At 54.7% G+C, this 20,229-nt stretch overlaps 1 protein-coding gene across 2 annotated transcripts in view; it reads left to right on the plus strand.

Moving 5' to 3' along the window:
• Nucleotides 1–20,229, plus strand: part of LOC105469136 (transmembrane protein 104) — a 62,930-nt gene that overhangs the window by 29,603 nt on the left and 13,098 nt on the right. For both annotated transcript variants that reach the window (XM_011719765.3, XM_011719766.3), the window contains exon 9: nucleotides 14,246–14,339. In XM_011719765.3, the coding sequence (XP_011718067.1) occupies nucleotides 14,246–14,339 (94 nt within the window). The remainder of the gene's footprint in view (nucleotides 1–14,245; nucleotides 14,340–20,229) is intronic.

Consider the following 20,229-nt stretch of genomic DNA (forward strand, 5'->3'; position numbering starts at 1 on the left):
ACGCCCACTGCCTCGGGGCTGCTTTGTCACCTGCGGCTGATGGGTACCTCCCATGTCCCTAGTGGGTGATGCTCTAGGCTTCCCCTGTAGCTTCCTCTGAAGCTGCTGGTTGGGGGCTCTGTACCCCACAGCGTGCCAGCTCCCCGGAGAGGACGTCTCACTCTGACCCCCGACTAGGGAGGAAGCTGGGGGCTTGCTGATGTCACTTCTCAAATCCATTTCAACACAGCTTGTTAATCAGCCAGCTTGATGTGCCGTCTCCCCTCCGTCCCGCCTCCAAGGTTACTCAGTTCCTGGTCTATTTCGAGGCCAGACGTCAGCAGAGAAGGGGTGGAGCCAGCTGGGCCTGTGCAGCCCTCTCTGCAGGGCACCCGTGTTCTGGGCACCTGACTTCCTTCCCTCCCTCGCTTCCTCCAGCTCCTGCTGGAGCGTTCCCACTGCCATTGCTCTTCCTGCACCGAGAGCATGGACCGAGGAAGGGAAGATGCCGAGAGCATCTCAAGCGATCACCTGGCACCTCTCCTTGAGTGACGCACAAGCTCCGGGCAGCAGAGGGCGACGGCACTGCCTCCTCCTGTTCCCAGGGCAGGGCGGGGGATTGACAGCAAGCCTCTGGGCACCAAAAGCCATCAGATGCCAGCTGGTTACTGGAGATGCAAGCGGCCTTGGGTTCCAAGGCCCGTGGGCACATGCATCGCCACCATTGAATGTTCTGAGCAGTTCAATTCCTGACAGAATCAGGTGGTTGGAGGTGTGGGTGTTTTTTCCCAAGGGAGCTGAGGGGCTAGATTGATGGCCCGGAGGGTCCCCCATCCTCTGTCACTCACGGCACAGCCCACCTGTTCCTCTCACGCCCTCTTGTTCTTAGGACCTGTGAGGACCAAGTTGACCCCTAGCCTGGCCCCAGCAGTGGTAGCCCAGCCCCCAGCAGTTATGTGGCCAGGCAAGGATTGCCCCAGCCTTCTCACTGGTATAAGATAGTGGTATACTGTGACCCAGGCTAACCCAGGCTCAGCCTCTCCAGGCACAGCCGCCAGGGAGAAGAACGCCGTGTACCCATCCCCTCCCTCCTCCTTGACGTCCAGCATAAATACTAAAAGAGCTGTTTTTGTCGAGAGATCTCAAAAGCTAAAACATGATAGCCAGTAAACCACACCCGTAGCGCCCAGAGAAGTTTTGGTCCTTGCATCTGTTAACTCAGCCCGGAAGAGATGTTATCATGCTCTTCAGAACTGCCAAACCCTCTAGAAGAGCCCTGTCTTTCCTCACAGTTCCCATTTTCCTCCTGCCATGAGGAAGACAGGCTTCTCTAGAGCCTGCCCTGAAAAGTGGGCATCCCTTGCTCTGTCTCCCATCAGGTTCCCTGGGAGGGCCTAGGATGGCCTTTTCACTCCTCTGTCCCAATAGGATGGGAATGAACTTCCCTGATCTCCGCCTATCCCTGTCTATGCTCCTAGTTCAAAGGATCAAAGTCCCTTTTGAAAACCTCATCATGTTAGGAGGGGTGTCCGGCCCCAGGGCTCCATGACAAGGGACAGCCTGTCACAGCCCCCACCCTGGTGTGCAGACCCAGCCCCTCACAGCAGAACTGCCCCAGGCTCATGAAGGTTTCCTGTGTCAACCCTGATTCTAGGTCAGTCTGATTGCCGTCTCCCTGCTTAAAACCCTGTAGAAGCTCCTCTCCAGAAAGCAAAGTCTAAACTCCCTCACATGGCATGGTCTGCCCCAGTCTCATTCTGGAGCCTTCTCTCTCCCCCAGACACCCCCCACCCCGCCACCAGTGTCATCCCCAGACATCGAGTGCTTTCATGTTCTGGCCTACCACATGCCTGTGCCTTGCTTTGGAGTCAGAGAAGCGTTCCCCTAGTCCACACTGAGCTCAGGGCCCCTCTTCCCCCACCCCTTACCATGGCGTTATTTGGGCTTTTATGATTATTCCATTCCTTGACCTCATTGTGAGCTCCTCTAGGGCACGGGCTGCATTTCGTTCACCTTTCCGTCTAGAGCCAGCGTGGCCCGTCACAGTGCGGTTGCTCCCCGAAGGTTGGAATAAGGGAAACTGCTTACAGGTGGACGCCACTGCTGGGCCTGTGGTGGGGCATTGGCACACATCCCTCCCCTGGGCCTTGGCCTGCTGATGGCCAGAGCCCACCACAGCTAGTGGCTGCTGCTCCGGTGAGACAGACTCCATGCACAGCCAGCCCCTCCTTTCCCAGCGGGCGGATCATCCTCTGGTCCTCGCTGCCAGGACAAGCTTCCCCTCCGCAAGGGCCAGGGCACCCCATCTTTGGGGGGCAGAAGTAGAAGGGAGCAGCTGGAATCCGTCCACTGCCATGAAGTCACAGACGGCTCGCCACCCATCTCTTTCTCTACCACCACCAATTTGCATCTGAAATTTGGACAGTGACAGATTAGAGTAGGCGCCAGCTCCAGAGACAGGTCTGTTCCTCACGTCCCACAGCCTCGCGCACATGCACCCTCTGCCCCACCCCAGCTCCTCACGTAACATCTGTGAAGCTCTCCTAGGTCAAGGTCAGAACCCATGGTCTTTTCACCTGGACGTGCAGGTGCTGGATTCCGTGGCCTTCCGTCAGGCTTGTGAGGAGCCGGGCTGTCCTCTATAAACCCTGATGGCTCATAATCATTAGGCAAATGACTGTGTGGGTTTTCCACAATATTTATCTTCCCCTCCCCCCCAAACCACAAAGGTTGCAGCTCTGGCATCAAATACTTGGAACTCTGCCCACCATCGGGTACCATCTGGTTTTTCAGCTGAGAAAGAGCCCACACAGGCAGGCAACTTGTCCTCCAGTGAGAGGGTGAGGGAAGCACCAGCCAGGCCAGGCAAGGCCACTGGGCCAGCCCAGTCCTCCTGCCCTGAAGGCGCCAGCCTTGAGGCCAGCCTTGAGGGAGCCACAGAATAGATGGCAGAGGAGACAGCCCTTCGATCAGGGTGTAAGCAAAGGAGGCAGTTGAATGCTCTCAAGAGGGACCAGGCTTTGACTGAAGATAGCCTGGTTCAAATCCCTGCTGCATCCAAGTAGTGTGAGGTTTGGGACAAATGAATCCCTCTCAACCTCAGTTTTCTAAAGTGGAAACAGTCACCAAGGCACAGGTGTCTGCAGGGAGGAGCTCGCCTTGGAAGATGCCATCCTGCCTGGGCACTCTGGTCGTGCCTGGCAGTGCCAGTCCACTTGCTGGTTCGGAGCCTAGTCTTCCCTGCCCCGGGGCAGAGCCTTCTCTAGAATGACAGACATCAGTCTCAAGTGTCTTGGGAAGCTTGGAGAGCTTGGGAAGGTAGAGAAAGGTATCACGTTCAGGGGCTGGGCTCTTGCCACCAGCATCCCCTCAGTGTGAGCCTAGTACCAGCTCCCAGCTGGAAGCTTGGAGATAATAGGCAGGGTATTACCGGGTGTGTGGACTCCTCCTGGTTCCAAAGTTGGGTGGAGTCTGCTGCCTGGGGGCCACAGCATGTGTTCTGGGCAGACACAGGCTCATTCCTGCAGCGGCCACAGTTTCCTGGCAAGTCACAGCCAGGCTGCCCACCCAATGCAGCAGGAGCCCCTAGTGGGTCATGGCAGTAGTCTCCCTCCCGGGTGGCGCCTTCCCCCACATACCTCCCACACACGGGCCCCTATGAGCCACACTCCGCCTGATAGGAAGCTTCCTGATGTTCCTTTTTTACCATCAAGGGGTTAGAGAGAAGATGCTCATTTTGTTGCCTCCCAGAGCTCCAGTAAAGATAGGTTACAAACCTCAGGTCTCTAACTAAGAAATTCAGCATGTCATTTAAGTAGGGGTACGGAGTGTTCAGAGGAGGTGGTTCAGAAAAGGAAGTGATGTGGGTTTTTCTTGGCTCTGTTTCCACTTGCCTTAAAAAGGGGGAAGCAGAGGTTTGAGGAAGGGACCTGGGAAGGTTTTCAGCTGTCAAACATTCAAGAACTGCCTTCCAGATGCCTCTGGTTGTCTCCTTGCTGACAGGGCTGAGCCTCAGAGCAGACTCCCCCAGGCTCCTCAGGAGTCGTGAGCGATGCCCCAGTGGCTCTGGACTGTCCCGTGCTGTCCAGCTCTCCCTGTCTTTCTCGGAGCCAGCACAGGGGAGTCCAAGGAGCTCTCATCCCATGCAGCCTGCGTCACAGCTGCCATGGGATGGCCAGGCTCCCAGAGCGGGTGCTGCTTCAGTTCTGTGCGGGAAGCTCTCACACATCCCCTTCATGCTGCCTCCTTCCCAGCCACAAACAGGCTAACATTGCATCCTGGGAGGTGGTGTTCTGGACCTGCAACAGCTCGGGCAGGCGGTGCACCAGAGCTGCTTGAGAACCCTGGCCCCCCAGGTCCAAGGGGGGAACATTGCATAAAAGAGACCATCCATCCACCTTTCCCCTGGTTTATTTCTCCCTGAAATCATTCTTCCAGGCTCCCCAGCATCAGAGTCAAATAACATTTGCACAAGTATCTGAGCAGAGGTAGCATAGGCGCCCCACTGTTGGCCAGTCTGTACCTGTACCAAGAAGGTGCCCAGAGTTCATTCTTATCTGCGCTAGCCGGACAGAGAGACGGGTCTTTCCTCCCGAGCAGCCCCTGGTTGCTGAGCTCCTGCTGCGTGGATTTGGTTTCTTTTCTCTGCTTTGTAGCTTGGTGGCCGCTTTAGAACACCCTGCTGGGACCTTCATTTTTGGCTCATGATTGACTCTGCCTGGAGGCTCAGTGTCCTCCCACCTTTGGGAAGAGCTATAGATCTTCCGTCTCTCCACTCACTCATTCAGAATGAGGCTACCAGCTTGAGCAGCCATGGTTTTCTACTGAAGAAGGTGGTGACCCAATGACAAGATGCATAGAGCTGACCTCTAATGCACAAGGGGCACCTACTTCTTCCAAGTCATCTGGGCATCAGCCATCAATTCTATCTTCAGTCATCACCTGAATCTTTCAAACTTGGAGTCTATTCAGCAGGCATATCCCAAGGACCTTCTAGTTGAAGGGTTTGGGAAGATCAGGGGGAGCCAGGGACAAGGGACCATGGTAACTTGTTCAAACAGTGCCTTATGGCAGATGTTGGGCTGACACTAATCACTGCTGCAGAGAGGGACGTGCGCTGAGGGAGGCAGCCGGCCTCCGCCTGTCCTCATTACTTACTCTGCATCAGGTACACAGTATCTGAGAACTAGCGGGGGAAAGATTGGCACTGTCTGTCATGCTTGGGTTGGTGTCTAGAACCCAACAGCCTGTCCTGGCACAAATCCCATCCCCTCCCAGGCTCTGGATCAGCCCATTCTTGGGCTGGTCTTCAGGAGGGGCGCTGCTCACCCCCTGCCCTGTTGAGAACATTTTAGGAAGCTCATCCTTATATAGTTCCTTGTGAAAGTGCAGTCATCTGCAGAATTCAGATGACCTCCTCTAGATGGCATGATGCCTCTCGTCAGAGTTTTGGCAAATAAGCCGTGACAGTGGTTCGTGGGATTTGGTACACACAGGCTGCCGACATGGTTTCTGACACGGCTCCTGCTCTCTTTCTCTGGCAGACATCTTCTGCACGGTGAATGATCCTTTGCATTTGGTTGGAAGAACTTGGACTGTCGTAATGAGCATTTGTACTGTAGTTGAACTTGGGCGGAGGTCATGGAAATCAAATGAGAATAGTACTAGGGCCGGGCACCATGGCTTAAGCCTGGAATCCTAGCACTTTGGGAGGCCAAGGAAGGCAGATTGCTTGAGCTCAGGAGTTTGAAACCAGCCTGGGAAACATGGTGAGACCCTGTCTCTACAAAAAATACAAAAATTAGCCAGGCCTGGTGGCACATGCCTGTAGTCTCAGCTATTCAAAAGGCTGAGGTGGGAGGATTGCTTGAGCCTAGGAGGTCAAGGCTACAGTGAGTCATGATCACGCCACTGCACTCCAGCTTGGGCAACAGAGCGAGACCTTGTCTCAAAAAACAAACGAACAAACAAAAAAACGCATTTGGACCATAGTTGAACTTGGGTGGACCTCATGGAAGTCAAATAAGAATAGTAGAATAGTATCGGGGGCCAGGCATGGTGGCTCAGGCCTGTAATCCCAGCATTTTGGGAGGCCGAGGCAGGCAGATCACTTGAGGTCAGGAGTTCATGGCTAGCCTGGCCAACATGGGTGAAATCTTGTCTCTACTAAAAATACAAAAATTAGCAAAGCGTGGTGGCACACGTGGCTGAGGCAGGACAATCGCTTGAGCCTGGGAGGTGGAGGTTGCTGCGAGCCAAGATCACACCACTGCGCTTCAGCCTGGGCGGCAGAGTGAGACTACCTCAAAAAAAGAAAAAGGAAAAGAATAGTATTGGGGCTAGGCATGGTGGCTCACGTCTGTAATCCTAGCATTTTGGGACGTCGAGGCAAGATGATCACTTGAGGCCAGCAGTTTGAGACGAGCCTGGGCAATATAATGAGACCCCCATCTCTGAAAAAAAAAAAAAATTAGCAGGATGTGGTGGCATGCATCTGTAGTCCTAGCTACTCGGGAGGCTTAGGCGGGCAGATCGCTTGAGCCAAGGAGTTCAGGGCTGCAATGAGCTATGATCGCACCACTGCACTCCAGCCTGTGTGACAGTGCCTCAAAAACAAACAAACAAAAAAAAAACAACGAAGAATAGTATTGACAACATTCTTACGTTCTTTGGATGGAGCTCCTTGCTTGGCTTCAGGAGTGCTGCGTTCCCCACCGAGGTGTTTGGACGGGAGTGATGATCTGGTCTGTGCTGACACAGGGGGTCAGGAAGCTGCGCTCATGTCTGTTGAATGTCTTCTGTGCACACGCTTCATGCTTTGAGGGGTTCAGGAACTTGAAGGGTCTCACAGTTAGCAGGGACATCAGGACGCAAATCCCACCCTAGCCACATGACCCTGAAGCCTGTGGTCCTTCCGCTGACCCACACTGCCTCAGATCTCACCTTCCTGTGGGTAAATCCCCAGATACTGTAATTCAAGTTGAGAAAATAAAAACTTCCAAACCAAAACGTTCACAGCCACTTGAGAAATAAAAATAGAATCCTTGAACATTTCTTCACTACACTTCAAGGACGTGTTGAAAGTTCACTTCCCATTTAGGGATGGGTTCATGCTGAGTTACCATTAACCCCAATTAACTCTTAACCCCTTGTACCCACCAAGAGCAGCCCTGGAGTCTGGGGGATCCTTTCTTCTATCGCTTGAAATAACCTCCAGGATTAGGGAGCTCGGCTGTGCGGTTTGTGTGCTCCACCTCCGCCCAGATGAGCCCCCTGTGCCCTCCTCACTCCAAGCCCGAATGCTCCGTGGTCAGCCCCCACAGGTCCCTGTGCGTTTAGCGTAGCCCTTTTCAACCTTTCAAGGCTTGCTGCTGTGTGAGAAGTGCCTCTGTCACCCCTGCTACCTTAACAGAAATCCCCGTCAGCCCCCAGCCCTGGAGTGAGAAGGCTCAGGGTGGACCCGCTGGCCTCCCATGTTGAAACTCTGGGAGCTGACAGCTGGAGTGAAGAGAAAGCTGCTGGTGCCCGAATTCTTGGCTCTAGAAACTCCATCTCACTACACCGTGGAAGCCAAAACCAAAAAAGCCTCATATTTTTAGAGGGAAAGAAATAAGCACACATTTAGAGAACTGCCCACGTAGTAACCAACTAGTCCACTGCCTCAGTAGTGTTCATGGAAGCCAGCGGGTCACAGTGTCACTCCCCTGCCCCGCCCCACTTCGGTTCCAAGCTGCCTTGCTGCTCCAGGATGAGAACGAAAGCATCGCCCGCGTGCTTCCCTGGTCACTGCTGGCTGCTTCGGCCACTGGCATTTGTCTCCATGGGACACTGCCCACTTTTCAAGTCTCACTCAGGAGGCAGGGCTGGGAGGGGCCCTCTCCTGGGAATCAGCAGTCGGCTGACGGCTGCCCTTCCAGGTGCTTTCTCTGTCACTTGGTGCCGAGGGCAACTGCGCGTCACTCTCTGTCCCATGGGTTAGTTTTGGTATGGCATTGCTCAGAAAGTTCTTAGGACATTTGTCCTTTGTTGCAGCCCTCTTCAGCCCCTCATTCTTCTGTCTCCCTTTTCTTGTGGGTGTTTTGTTTTGTTTTGTTTTGTTTTGTTGAGACAGGATCTCGCTCGGTCACCCAGGCTGGAATGCAATGGCGCGATCTCAGCTTACCACAACCTCACTACAACCTCTGCCTCCTGGGTTCAAGCCATTCTCCTGCCTCAACCTCCTGAGTAGCTGGGATTACAGGTGCACACCACCACGCCTGCCTCATTTTTGTATTTTTAGTAGAGACGGGGTTTGGCCATGTTGGCCAGGCTGGTCTTGAACTCCTGACCTCAGGTGATCTGCCCGCCTTGGCCTCCCAAAGTGCTGGGATTACAGGTGTGAGCTACCATGCCCAGCCTCCTGTCTCCCCTTTCTACCAGGGAAGCAGCCCCTCTGTCTTCTTTCCCCTTTTTTGAGGGAACTGAGATGGAACTGTGAGTGTTGTTGAATTTCATCAAAGTCTAAGTTCCAGTTGGAATCTGCAGCCCACTCCATCTCCTTCCAGCCAGAGGGAAGATGATGACCAGCAGCACTTGGGGTGTTAGTTTTGTCTTGTAAGCATTTTAGTGGGTGGCGGTGGGTGACTATTAGGGACACTGACTCCACTGTCTCCAGAAAGCAGGGCTGGAAAGGATCACTCCTTTGAAGAACTTGAGCTTCTTCACTTTAGGTGAAAATGTCTTCTAAGACACCACCCCTCTGGGAGCCAAGCAGACCGAGAGTGGTCACAGTTCACCGGGGTCTGATCCCCTTCCTGTGGGGATCTTGGAGATGCTGGTGATCGTGGGAAGCCAGATACCCCAGACCACCGTCCTGTGGAGATATTGGAGATGCTGGTGATGGTGGGGAGCTGGGCACCCCAGGCTCTTCTCGGGTGCACTCTCTCCTTCATGGAGGGATGGATATCATTCTCCTTGAAGCCAGTGGGTAAACTCAGAGCCATGCTGTTTTGGTTTGGTGTGTGTTTCCTAAAATCCTAACATGTCGATTCCTCAGCTGTGTTGGGAAGAGTTATTCCCTGGCTGTGTGCCATTTTCAGGCAGAGCAGATGACTCTTGCCCACGTGCTGCTGGCTTTGCCGGGTCAGGCACTGCCCCCCGCAGGAGGCATGGAAAACGTGTACAAGGCAGGTTGGCAAGACTGGGGCTGCCTCTTCACCCACTCTACCAGGCACTCCCCCCACCAAATGCAGTGCATTTTACAAAGCTTTTGTGAGCATCCCATGTTTGAGAGCCTTCCTAGGTGCTGCGACAAACAAGAATGCAGTCCTTGCCCTCAAAGGGCTTACACTCTGCTGGAGACACAAAATCAACCCAAGAGAAAGCAGCAGTTCAGAGCCCACCAGAATGAAGTCAGGTGGTATCAACTATGTGGTGGTAATTCAGTCAAGAGCCCCCATGGTCAATTAAAATAGCTTGCAGAGGAGATTGGCACTTGAACAGGGCTCAGAAGCGGGTAGGAGTGAGGAAGGTCACAGGGGAAGATTCTTTGCCAGCAGGAGGGTGAAGGCATGAGGTTGAAAATGTGGGAACGGGGTGCCAGAGAGGGGGACCTCCCCTTCTCCCTCTGGCGCTTTCTGGCTGTGCCACTGAACCTCTCCAGCCCCCACAGTTTCCTCATCAGTAAGATGAGGGCATCGTCACCTGCACCAGTGACCTTGCAGGGGGTCATGAGCATGAAATGAAACCGTGTGTGTTAGCACTTGGCAGAGTGTGGAGGGGCTGCAGCTTGGGTAGCAGTGTTATCACAGGGCAGCTTTGATAGCACAGGGCAGGGCCGATCAAAGGACCAGTGGCTGGGAAGATGCGGCCTTGGGATTGGCTCTGACAGATCTGCAGGCAGAGGGTAGGACCCAGAGATGGTACAGCGTGTTAAACAGGGTGTTTAATTTGAGATTGGCACCAAGTTTAAAATTTCATTTTGTTTCTCTGACCAGCTAAATAGGCAGAGAAATTTGGGGATGGGGAGGTAAGTGTCTACCCGCTTTACTTCTGTGCTCTGATGTTGACACCCTCACTCACACGCTCCTGTGTGGTGCAGTTAAACAAAGGGCATAACACGTTGCCCAGTCCTGCGCTCCTTTTGTATATGACACAGAAGCAGGCTGAGTCGGAGCCCTTCTTCTGTAAGTGTCGTGTGCTGTAGGGTTAGAACTGGAGAGGAGGGAGGCAGGTGGTGGACACGGCTCAGCCTCAGCAGGCGTGAGTTGAGCGTTCTCGATGTAAAGATCCATTCTCAGAAGTAGCACAGCATTTGTTTCTCCCATTCCATAGCTGGGCAGCTGACTCTTCAGTCTGTTCCAAACAACTCCAAGAGGAGAGTGGAGGCTCCGGTTAGTGACTGAGCCTTTGGTACCCAGATGCCAGGCTGCTCAATCAGGCACAAGTGTCTGTACTTCCGGGTCCTCAGCAAAGCCACGTCCTGTCCAGGGAATCTCCAGGCACAGCCCACAACAGGTCCCCGTGAGGCTGCAGGGTCCCTTCCCTACATCTTTGAGTCACTGATTCTGTCCAGGGGACAGAAGGCTGGGGTTGAGATTAGGTGCTCTCTTTACTCCCTGCTTTGTGCTTAAATCTCATTTCTGGTAGCATCTGGAGAAACGGCTCCTCCCTGTCAGCCCCATCTTTAATGCGTATTTAGAGCTGGGCTCTGTCCTGTGGGGGGTGCTATTGGGAGCCTTGCCTTGCAAGAGGGCACTTCTGGCCTGGGAGAGAACACGTATCTGTGGTTTGAAGTCCCCCAGTTTGTGGTCATCTGTAATAGCAGCCCCAGGAACCTAATGTAGAAAGCAAGGAAGGAGTCAGAAATTGTTGGAACTCTGGAGCCTGGGCAACTGGAGGTGGGCAGTGCATGTAAGGGACACAGGAGGACAGGCAGCCCTGTTGAGCTGTAGACTCCAGAATGTTCTGAAAGAGCTGTGGCTGAGCATTGCCTGCATTGCCCTGGGAATGTGAGCCTCCTTGTCTCCATCAAGACTTCAGCAAGGCTGCTGTGGGGCCTCTGGTGTCATCTAAACTCACTAACCCAAAAAGAAAGAGGATCTGAACGGACCCATTTGTACCCTCCTGGGTCCATCCGGACTTTATTTCCCATGACCAGTTTGAAGATTTTATTAGAAATCAGAGTTTTCTTTTTTCTTTTCTTTTCTTTTTTCTTTTTTTTTTTTTTTTTTTTTTTTTTTTTTAGAAATGTGCTTGGCTGCAGCGACTCGTGTCTCTGCCTCCTGTAATGAGTTGGGCTACAAGAGTCCTTGAGCAGAGACTGAGTTTGAACTGATCAATGGCATTTGGGGGTTGGAAAATTGCTCGGGAGCCAGCTAATTTATAATGTCATATGGGCTAGACTGGAAGACCCAAGAGAGTAGGCTGTCTCTTTGGCTTTTTATGTCTCCTTTTTCAAAAAGGAAAGAAAACACGAAGTACCACGCTTGGCTGTTGTGCATTCAGAGATGGACACTGCCCCGGCTAGACCATCTGGAGACAGGGGCTATGCCTTCTCCCGCCCCCCTCCCTCCGCAAGACCTCAGCGGCCACACCGTGGCGTGGCAGCGTGTGCCACTGCCTCTGTCCTCATCCTTTGTCACTCCAGATGCCTGCTCCTGCAGTTGCTGAATTCTGGCTCTAAGTAATTTGCAGAGGACACCTGTTCCTTAATTAGCCCCAGCTCGCAGTCTGTGTCTTCATCTGGGTGCTCTCTGATGCGTGAGCTCGCAGGCCCATGGAAGGGCTGCTGTTTGGCAGTCTGTGCATGTTTGCTGTGACTAAGTGGGCCCTGAGCCTTCCCAAGTGTTATGGTCGGTCTGTACTCCTGAGCATTAAAAGAAAAAGAAGCCACATTCCAACCATCATCCATCTATGGACGTTGCAGCCATTGGCCAGATCTTCCATAAGAGTCCTTCACTGCTAGTTCCCATGCTGAGGACAGACCTGCTGTTCTCAGGACTGGGTCTGAGAACACTAAGCAGGTGTGAACCTTCATTTCGACTCCTCTAGATTCATATTCCTGGTCACTCAAGTGGCACCTCACATATACCACTTACAATACCTTTCAGAGGTGCGTCTGATTAAATAGAGGGATGCTCTCAGCGGGCTGGGATTCATCCATACAGGGTTTTACAGAATGAGACCCTTTGTGTCCTAGGATCTTGACAAGCATCTGCCGAGGACAAGGACAGACATGGACAGGGCCCCTGGAGGACAGGACCCAGGCAGCCTGCAGGAGCATTCTCTGCCTGCCTTTGGGGGTGGTTCTGCTGCCCCTCTATTTTTATGGTGTAGAACCTTCTAAAAACCAGTCTTTAGGCTTCTGAGATGAGATTTGACCTCCCACGTAAGCCACCCCCAAGATCTCCAGCCCCCACAGCTGGAGGACCGTGATTTCAGTGGGAAGTCAGAGGCGAACTGGCCAAACACCCGGGCACACCAGGAGTCCAGTTTCCGGCAGACCACAGTTACTTGGAAACATTTGTGGCAGGTGGCTCTGTGTTTATGCGTTCTTCTACCTGACATCTCCCTCTTCATCCTTCAAAAGAGAAATTCATCAGTGGAAAGTTTCCCTGAAGTGGTAATTTTCCTAAATGACTTACTGATGGTGCTGCGCACAGACCTGCTCTGCCAGAGTTAACGTTCTGCATGCGTTACCGTGTCCCCAGCTCCTCTCCCTGGGCTGAGGGGACAGCGGAGGCTCTCCATTGCTTTTGCAAGGAGAGCCCTTTCCTCTGCCTTGCCCTGCCCCACCCCGCTCCCCAAGCCTAATAGAAAGACTTCTTTCCCCTCTTCTGAGTGGAAGCAGGGCCAGTTCTGAGGCCCCCAGCAGAAAGCTCTTCTTTCCAAAGTCCTTCGCGCCTGGTGACTGCCAGGTCGCCTTCTCTAGCCCAGCTAATTAGAGCCTTTCCTTAAGCGGCACTTCACTCCTCCGTGTCACTCATCCTCTCAGTGATAATGGACTTGGATAAGGGGTCACAGCTTCTCCCACATCCTGCCCTCCTTATGGCCAGAGGTTGCTGGGGGCGGTGCAGGGCGGGCTCAGTTCCCCTTCTACGGGGTTCCCGCCTGCCAGCCACAGGGGCTGGCCTAGGGCTGAGCAGCTGTGATGGATTCACCCGGATGACAGGCCAGAGCCTGACTCCCTGAGTGGGCCCTCTCCCCACATTCATTCAGGGTTCCGAGCCGCCTGCCGCATCTCTGGTGAGCGTCATTAGCATTAACGTGATAAAATGGCACTGTGTAAATGTTAATAAGGTCTGATGCCTCACACTGCTTCCGAGTGGCAGATTGGAAATGGTACCATCATCTTAACTGCAATGAGCAGCTCTTAATTCCTCTACTCCCTGAGCAACCAATTTGGCATGGAAATCCTAACCTTCCCCACACCCCAGTTTCTGCTCTGTCACATTTACCCCCATTTTCCTTTGCAAAGAAGGTTCCCATTTCCCACAGACCAGTTTTCTGAGACAGAGTTTGACTTTCATTTTTTAAGTCAACACTTTCCCCTGTTCTCCAAAGAGAAACGAGAGGATCCGTGCCGATCAGCACCCCCTTCTCTGCCTGGGTCCCGTTCTCAGCCCAGGACTTCTTTGCCCTGGTTTTCCTAGATGCACCTCCCTTCTTTGGTCATCCTGGGTACTTCCAAGGGGCCTGCCCTGAAAGCCAGGGGCTCTCGTTCTCCAGGCTTCTCCTCTCGAAGCCAAAAACGTGGCCCATGCACATCCCGATCACTCCTCTCCAAGCGCTTCAGAAGAAGTGTCCTCTCCTGCGAGGCTTCGTCAGGGCTCCTGGGGCCCCTCCCCACTGTGTCCTTTCTTCCCAGTAAACCGAGAGCCAGAGACGTGGCTGGTGCTTCTTTTGGATCCTTCTTGCCATTCCGTCTCTAGCCCATGCTCATGGGCAGTTCAAGGGTGGGCACGTTGTGGATCATCAGTCTGTGTTTGCTGAAGAGAGCAGGATGTTCCATCCCTGGAACAACACCTGGGCCTTGCCAAGGAGGCACAGCATTGTCGGCACAGTCCATGTGAGCAGCAGCAGGGAAGCATGCCTCTGGAGCTCTTGTTCCACCCCTGGCGCTGGCACTTACCCAAGGTGACCCCAGGGAGCCTCTGCCAGTCCAGGTGTGCCCAGTCAGGCCCGGCCTTAGCTGCGGGCAGAGGCCACATGAGCAGCAGCGTCTTCCCTGTGCAGACGGTCTGCGAGTGCAGCCTGCATCCCCCTTACTCTTGTTTCCATCCCCCAGGCAATCTTCACTCTCCTCCTCGGACCATTCACCTTCTTTGACGTCCAGAAGACCAAGTACCTGCAGATCCTGACCTCTCTGATGAGATGGATCGGTGAGTCTGAGAAACAGCTCGAGTCTCTGCGCTTTCTCCTCTCGTCCCTTCCCTCTCCTTTCGCGAGAGGCCGTGCAGAGCCCCCAGCCGTAGCTGGAAAGTGGTTGTGGTTTCCATTGACTCAGGCCTGTCTGGGCCTCCCACCTTTCCAAAGGACAAGGAGGGGCAGATACTCAGCTTGCCTTTTACTGCTGGGGAAATTTAGCACCAAAAAAAGATGATTTTTTCGAGGTCACATAGTGTGGATGGAGCTGGGGCTAGAGCCAGGATTGTTGATTCTAGGACCAGCTTCTCTCTCATACAACCATGCTGGGTGCCCACTGACCCACAGGCGTGCGGGGGGGCTCCCAAAAGCCTGGGTTGGGCTGTGCCCTGCAGGGTACGGGAGCAGTGCGGCTCTGCATTCTCGTGAGTGTGCTATGCGGCGTAACCATAAAAGCCAGCGGGCTGTGGCAGCAGCCACTCTCTGCCCCTGGGTCTCTGGCCACCAGGGCGTGAAAAGACACCCCCTCCACAGCATCTTCTAACCGACGGACACCCTGCTGAGCATGAGCGCCATTGTCCTCAGCTGCGGTCTGGGGAGTCTGTTCCCCCAGACAGGTTGGTGGTTGGGGGCTGGTCCACTTCTGCCACACCATCCTGCCAGCCACCTCAGGGAAAGGGCTGGCTGCCGATCCACCTGGACGGAGGACAGGAGCAGGTGGGGCCTCTGTGGCCAGCATGGCTTTGGGCATCCATTGGACCCCTCTTCTGCTCAATCCAAAAGCTAAGAAGGCTGTTGCTGTTCTGATAGAGGGGCCTGGACAGAGTGGGTGTGTCCAGGCTCCAGGAGCTCGCCTGCCTCTCAGCACAGAGGCACTTGGCTCTAGAGGAGCCAAGGTTGGGGCTCCTCCTTCCTGACCACCTTCCCCAGCCCCCTTTCCCGCTGCGCTTGCCCATTCTACCCTCATCCAGACTCTGGGGGTGGACGCTGATCCTGATTCCATGCCAGGACTCAGCAGTGGGTCATGGTCGCCGAGGACACTTTCTGGTCTAAATGACTTCCAGCAGCTTGACATCTGCAATTCCCCTGGTTCCCCAGACTTAGGGGATTACAAGATGTCAGTGTAAGGAACCTCCGTACACAGCAGTCTTGGCATCTTTAGTTGGAAGGGGCCACAGCAGTCAGGTAGCCAGGCCTCGCCCCTCTGGGAGCAGGCTGTACAGCACAGAGCACAGGGTGGCCTTCGGGGCCCAGAGCTCATGACTGCATGAGGCTCGCACTCCGCTCTGAGGGGTGTATGTCAGTGCTGGGAAGGTTTTCCTTGTCTTGAGCCACGCTCACCAGCCTGTAACTTTTTTGCCCTCTTGGTTTGTCCTTGCAAGGAGATGAGAGCAGGATGGAGATGAGTTGTGAGGCCCCCACAGGGGCACATCATCTGGGCCGAGCCCGTCCTTGGCTATCCAGCTGACACGAGGGAGCGGGAGGACACCTGTCCATCCCTGGACAGGGCGGAAGTCTGCATCTGCTCCATTCAGTCTGTCTGGTCACGTACTCACCAGTGAGTGCTGTTCCCAAATTGCACTCACAAGTTCCAAGCCCCAGGTTAAATTAACATGACTACCTGGGGGAAGATGGGAATTGTTACTTAGAACCTGGGGATCCCACCAGCTCCAAGGACGGATTTAGAATGGAGCCTCCCTGGGTGCCAGGAGGGATTGTGTCCAGAAGTCAGAGTCAGCAGGGATCAGAAACACCAGGGCTCAACTGTCCACCCTTCCTTTTTCTCTGCTTATATGAAGTATTTTGAGAGTTCTGGGTAAGGCCGAGTGGGTAAAACCTGGTGGTCTCAGAAGAACGCGTTTTCTCAGTAAAGCAGGATTTGGAGAAAACTGTTCTCCCCCTTGCCTTCCTGGCCTAAGTCTGGTGCTCCAGCTCCTGTGGCTCCCAGCAGCCACATCTGTAGCCCCAAGGTCTGGTCCCTACCCTACGTGGGACTGGCTGCACTTGACCTGCCCCTCAGCACTGGGGACGGGGAAAGGGCCCCTTGGGCGCTGGCATGGAGAAAGCTGAGCTGATTTCTGTCTCCTTCCCCTCGTCCAGGAGGACAGGAGCAGGGTGGGGAGAGGTGGAGGGGACACTCCTGCTTTAGCCAGCATGACAGCCCAAGAGGGGATGACACCCAGGATAGTGACAGTTAATGGCTTCAGAAGACCCCTGCACTTGTTTAGGGTGACAGATTCCTCCCCGTGTCTGGGGAGCAATACATTTGTTGAAAGGGAGAAGACTATGAAAAGGAGAAGAGGCGGCTGAGGGCACATAAAGAGCGATTGTCTCAGAGCAGGAGACCAGCTGTACCCCTGCATCAGTCAGAGGAGGAGCTGAGTTCTGTGGCCAGCAGGGCCCCGGGGTCCTGGAAGGCGGCTGGGGACAGCCCGGGCCCCTTGCCATTCTGCTGTTGGAACGCTACTTCCCCAGAGTCAGGCTCACAGTAGACTTGGCAGTTGCTTTAGAAAATCAACTCCTGTTTCCCCCAGCCCCTTCCCACCCCCAGGTCTCCCACCCTGAGGCTCCTGGGGCCCTGCAGTGCTGCGGAGCAGGTGACAGTGGCCTCAAGAGAGGCTCTTGGCAGCCTCAGGAGCTCGAGGTGGAGACCAGCTCGTGAAGGTCGACAGCACTTGTTTTTTTGGTGGTGACATTGTTGTCTTGACATTGTTGTCTTAGCAAGTCATCTGCCTCTCTTTTCCCTTTGATCCAAGAGATAATCAAATGTCAGGAGCCTCTCAGGCAAACCTTTTCTCCAGAGTGCTGCTGGGGGCGACCGCAGAGGCAGTGATTTTTCTCCATGAGAGACTCAGACCTCTGGGCTTAACAAGCGAACCCTTCTGTGACACAGCCCTCTTGCCAGAAGAAAAATTGCCCAGTTAGGTAAACTCGGAAGCACAGCTGGGTCTAGGGTTCCATCCCCAGCAGCCAGCATTAGAGCCAGTGGGGCATTTTCTTCCTAGCGTTTCTTCCTAGGCAAGGGGTGTTCCCCTCTCAGCCCGGGCCGCAGCGGGGCTCGGGAGGGGAGGAAGGGGATGGAGGTCTCCCTGGAGCCACCAAACAAAGCAAAACTGGCAGCCCCTCCATGGGGGAGGGACCCCACGAGGGTTTCTCACCTCTGGGCCAAGCTCACCCCAGGCAGTTTTTCGAGAACCACCCTAAAGGCAGTGACCTCAAAGGCCTATTTGTCCTCTCAAGTCTGTGCCAAGTTGTCAGTTCGCCACAAACTCCCTTTTCATTCTGTCTTAAAAGCAGCTGTGTGACCGAGTCCCACACACCCCTCCCTCCTTCCCACACACCCCTCCCTCCTTCCCACACACCCCTCCCTCCTTCCCACACTCCCGCCGCACCCCTTTCCCTCCTCTCTCCCCAGATGAGGCCATGCTTTCCCAGTAACCAAGTGGGGAGCTCGGGTTGGAAATAAGCTGGCTTGGGTTCCAGGAAGACAAAGGGGAAGAATGAGCACCAAAGGGACCGGAAAATCATAAATAAATGTGCTGAGCCGGAAACTTTCTTGGGCTTAATTAGGAATTAGTTCTGCCATCTGTTGAAACGAGGCCGGAGGAGACTGCAGGCCCCGGAGCTGTGCTGAGGAGCCTTCGGGCCAGCTCCTCTGAGGGGCTCTGCTCTGCCCTCCTCCCCCTTAGTAGCCTCGGAAGCCCCCTCATTCTGCCAGAATGGCACTGAAAGGGTTAAATGGCCTTTGTAAATAACCACTTGTCTAGGAATACTCAAAGCGTGGATGACATATGATAGTGTCTGTTCATTTCTTTTTTTTTTTTTTTTTTTTTTTTTTTTGAGACGGAGTCTTGCTCTGTCACCCAGGCTGGAGTGCAGTGGCCGGATCTCAGCTCACTGCAAGCTCCGCCTCCCGGGTTTACGCCATTCTCCTGCCTCAGCCTCCCGAGTAGCTGGGACTACAGGAGCCCGCCACCTCGCCCGGCTATTTTTTTGTATTTTTTAGTAGAGACGGGGTTTCACCGTGTTAGCCGGGATCGGCTCTCGATCTCCTGACCTCGTGATCCGCCCATCTCGGCCTCCCAAAGTGCTGGGATTACAGGCTTGAGCCACCACGCCCGGCCGTGTCTGTTCATTTCTTGTGCTCCCCAAGTAAGTTCTGGGGAGACGGGATTGGTCAGTGTGGGATGCCTGGGTGGCAGATACTTCTGAATCCACATGAGGAAGGAGGGTCTTGGTGTGCTGTGCCCAGCAGTGAGGCTGTTGTTCTGGCCCTGGCAGACCTGGCTGGCTCACCCCCAGGTGGCCACTGCAGATTCCTGAGCAATCAGGTCTCCGGTGGCTGCTCTGCGCCAGGTGGCACACCCACTGGAGGTGACACTGGACCTCCTTGCCTTGTTCCCCCACCGTGTGGGACACTTGGCGTTTACTCCCAATGTGCGCAGATGGATCGAGGCTTCTCCGCCAGGTTCCTTGTCTGTGCAGTGGCAGCGAGGCCTCGATTGGGACGTTGTTGTTGGCACAGCACCTGCGCAGTGTGCAGAGGGGAGTCACAGTGAGCGTGGCGTCTTCAGCAGCGTCTTGGTCAGCCATCACATCCCAAGAGTGGCCTCAAGATGAGCCTCTCTGAGGGCTGGCCATAAGACCGGGGACATGACCTCAGCTACCTCAAGAGAGCATGGCACTCGGTGTCCACATGGGTTTCACAGTGAGATCTAGAAGCATCTAGGTTGGCTCTGGGCAGCCTCCCCTGTGCCACATCCCAGCTGTGGTGCCTGGAGAGGAGCCCTCTCTGCTCCGCCGCCCCCAGCATCTACTCGCACGCACTTTGAAGAAGCTCTGAGCTGGGAGAATGAAAGGCAGGCCCATCTCACAGAGGGGCAGGGGCTGTAGCCTCTGCCAGCCACAGGCAGACCAGGGATGCTGAGGGGAGACGCAGCACAGAGGATGTTCTTTGTGCTCACAGGCCCAGCGCAGGACTTCAGAGCCCAAGCCTGAGCACCTAAGCCGATGGCTAGAGGCTGCCCCCGCCTCACCACATGGAGCTCTCGGCCTGGAAGGGGCCATGGCAGCTTCATTACTTCAGTTCCATTACCAACTTTCCCCGGCAGATGCCTGCAGGCGTCTCCCATGAACAGCTGGCTCGGCACGGGGCGCCCCATTTGGGGTTGTTAAAAACCCGATCCTTTCTAATAAAGGCTGCTCTGGAGCGCCACAGCCCTCCTCGGGCCTGGGCTGCCGAGGACTGCAGGGTTCCCTTCCCTCTGATTGTGTATGCAGAGCAGACGCCACACACTCTCTTTTTGCATCTGTGTTCCCCCCAAAGTGGGTCAGACACCGTCCTCTCCAGGCGTTTGTGGATGAACTTGAGCCTGCCTCATGAAGTTCTCGGCCCCGCTCTCTCCACCTCCCTCAGCAACTGCCCCAGATTTGTTTTCCAAGCCGACAGGGAGAGGTGGGACGTGGTGGTGTTGGCAGGTGAGGCCCCTAAGAGGAAGTCATCACCTGGGGACATGAGGCTTTCTGGTGTTTACCTGTCCCCAAACCCATGACTGATCCCTGCAGACTGCCTCCCGCGCTGATCTGTCACCACCGGCAGCCCAGGGTCTTGTGTCTGGGCCATCTGGTGCCCACTGCTGCCAGGTTGGCATTGGAATTCCTCCACAGCCACTCAACTAGTGCCTCTCAGAGGCCCCAGAAGGACCCCCCAAAATGCCCCCTGTGCATCCATCCAGACAGCCTCATGTGCCAGCACCACGCCACCCCGCTGTCAGCAGCCCTGCACGGCCTGGGTCTCTGCGGCAGCCCTGCCCACCTTCCAACTGGGCCACTGTCCAGGGCTCTCCTGGGCTGTTCCGTGTCCAGCCATGACTGGTTACACTCCCAGTGCAGGGAATCTTGAAAAAC

This window comes from Macaca nemestrina, chromosome 17 (assembly GCF_043159975.1).
Source record: "Macaca nemestrina isolate mMacNem1 chromosome 17, mMacNem.hap1, whole genome shotgun sequence".
NCBI lineage: Eukaryota > Metazoa > Chordata > Mammalia > Primates > Cercopithecidae > Macaca > Macaca nemestrina.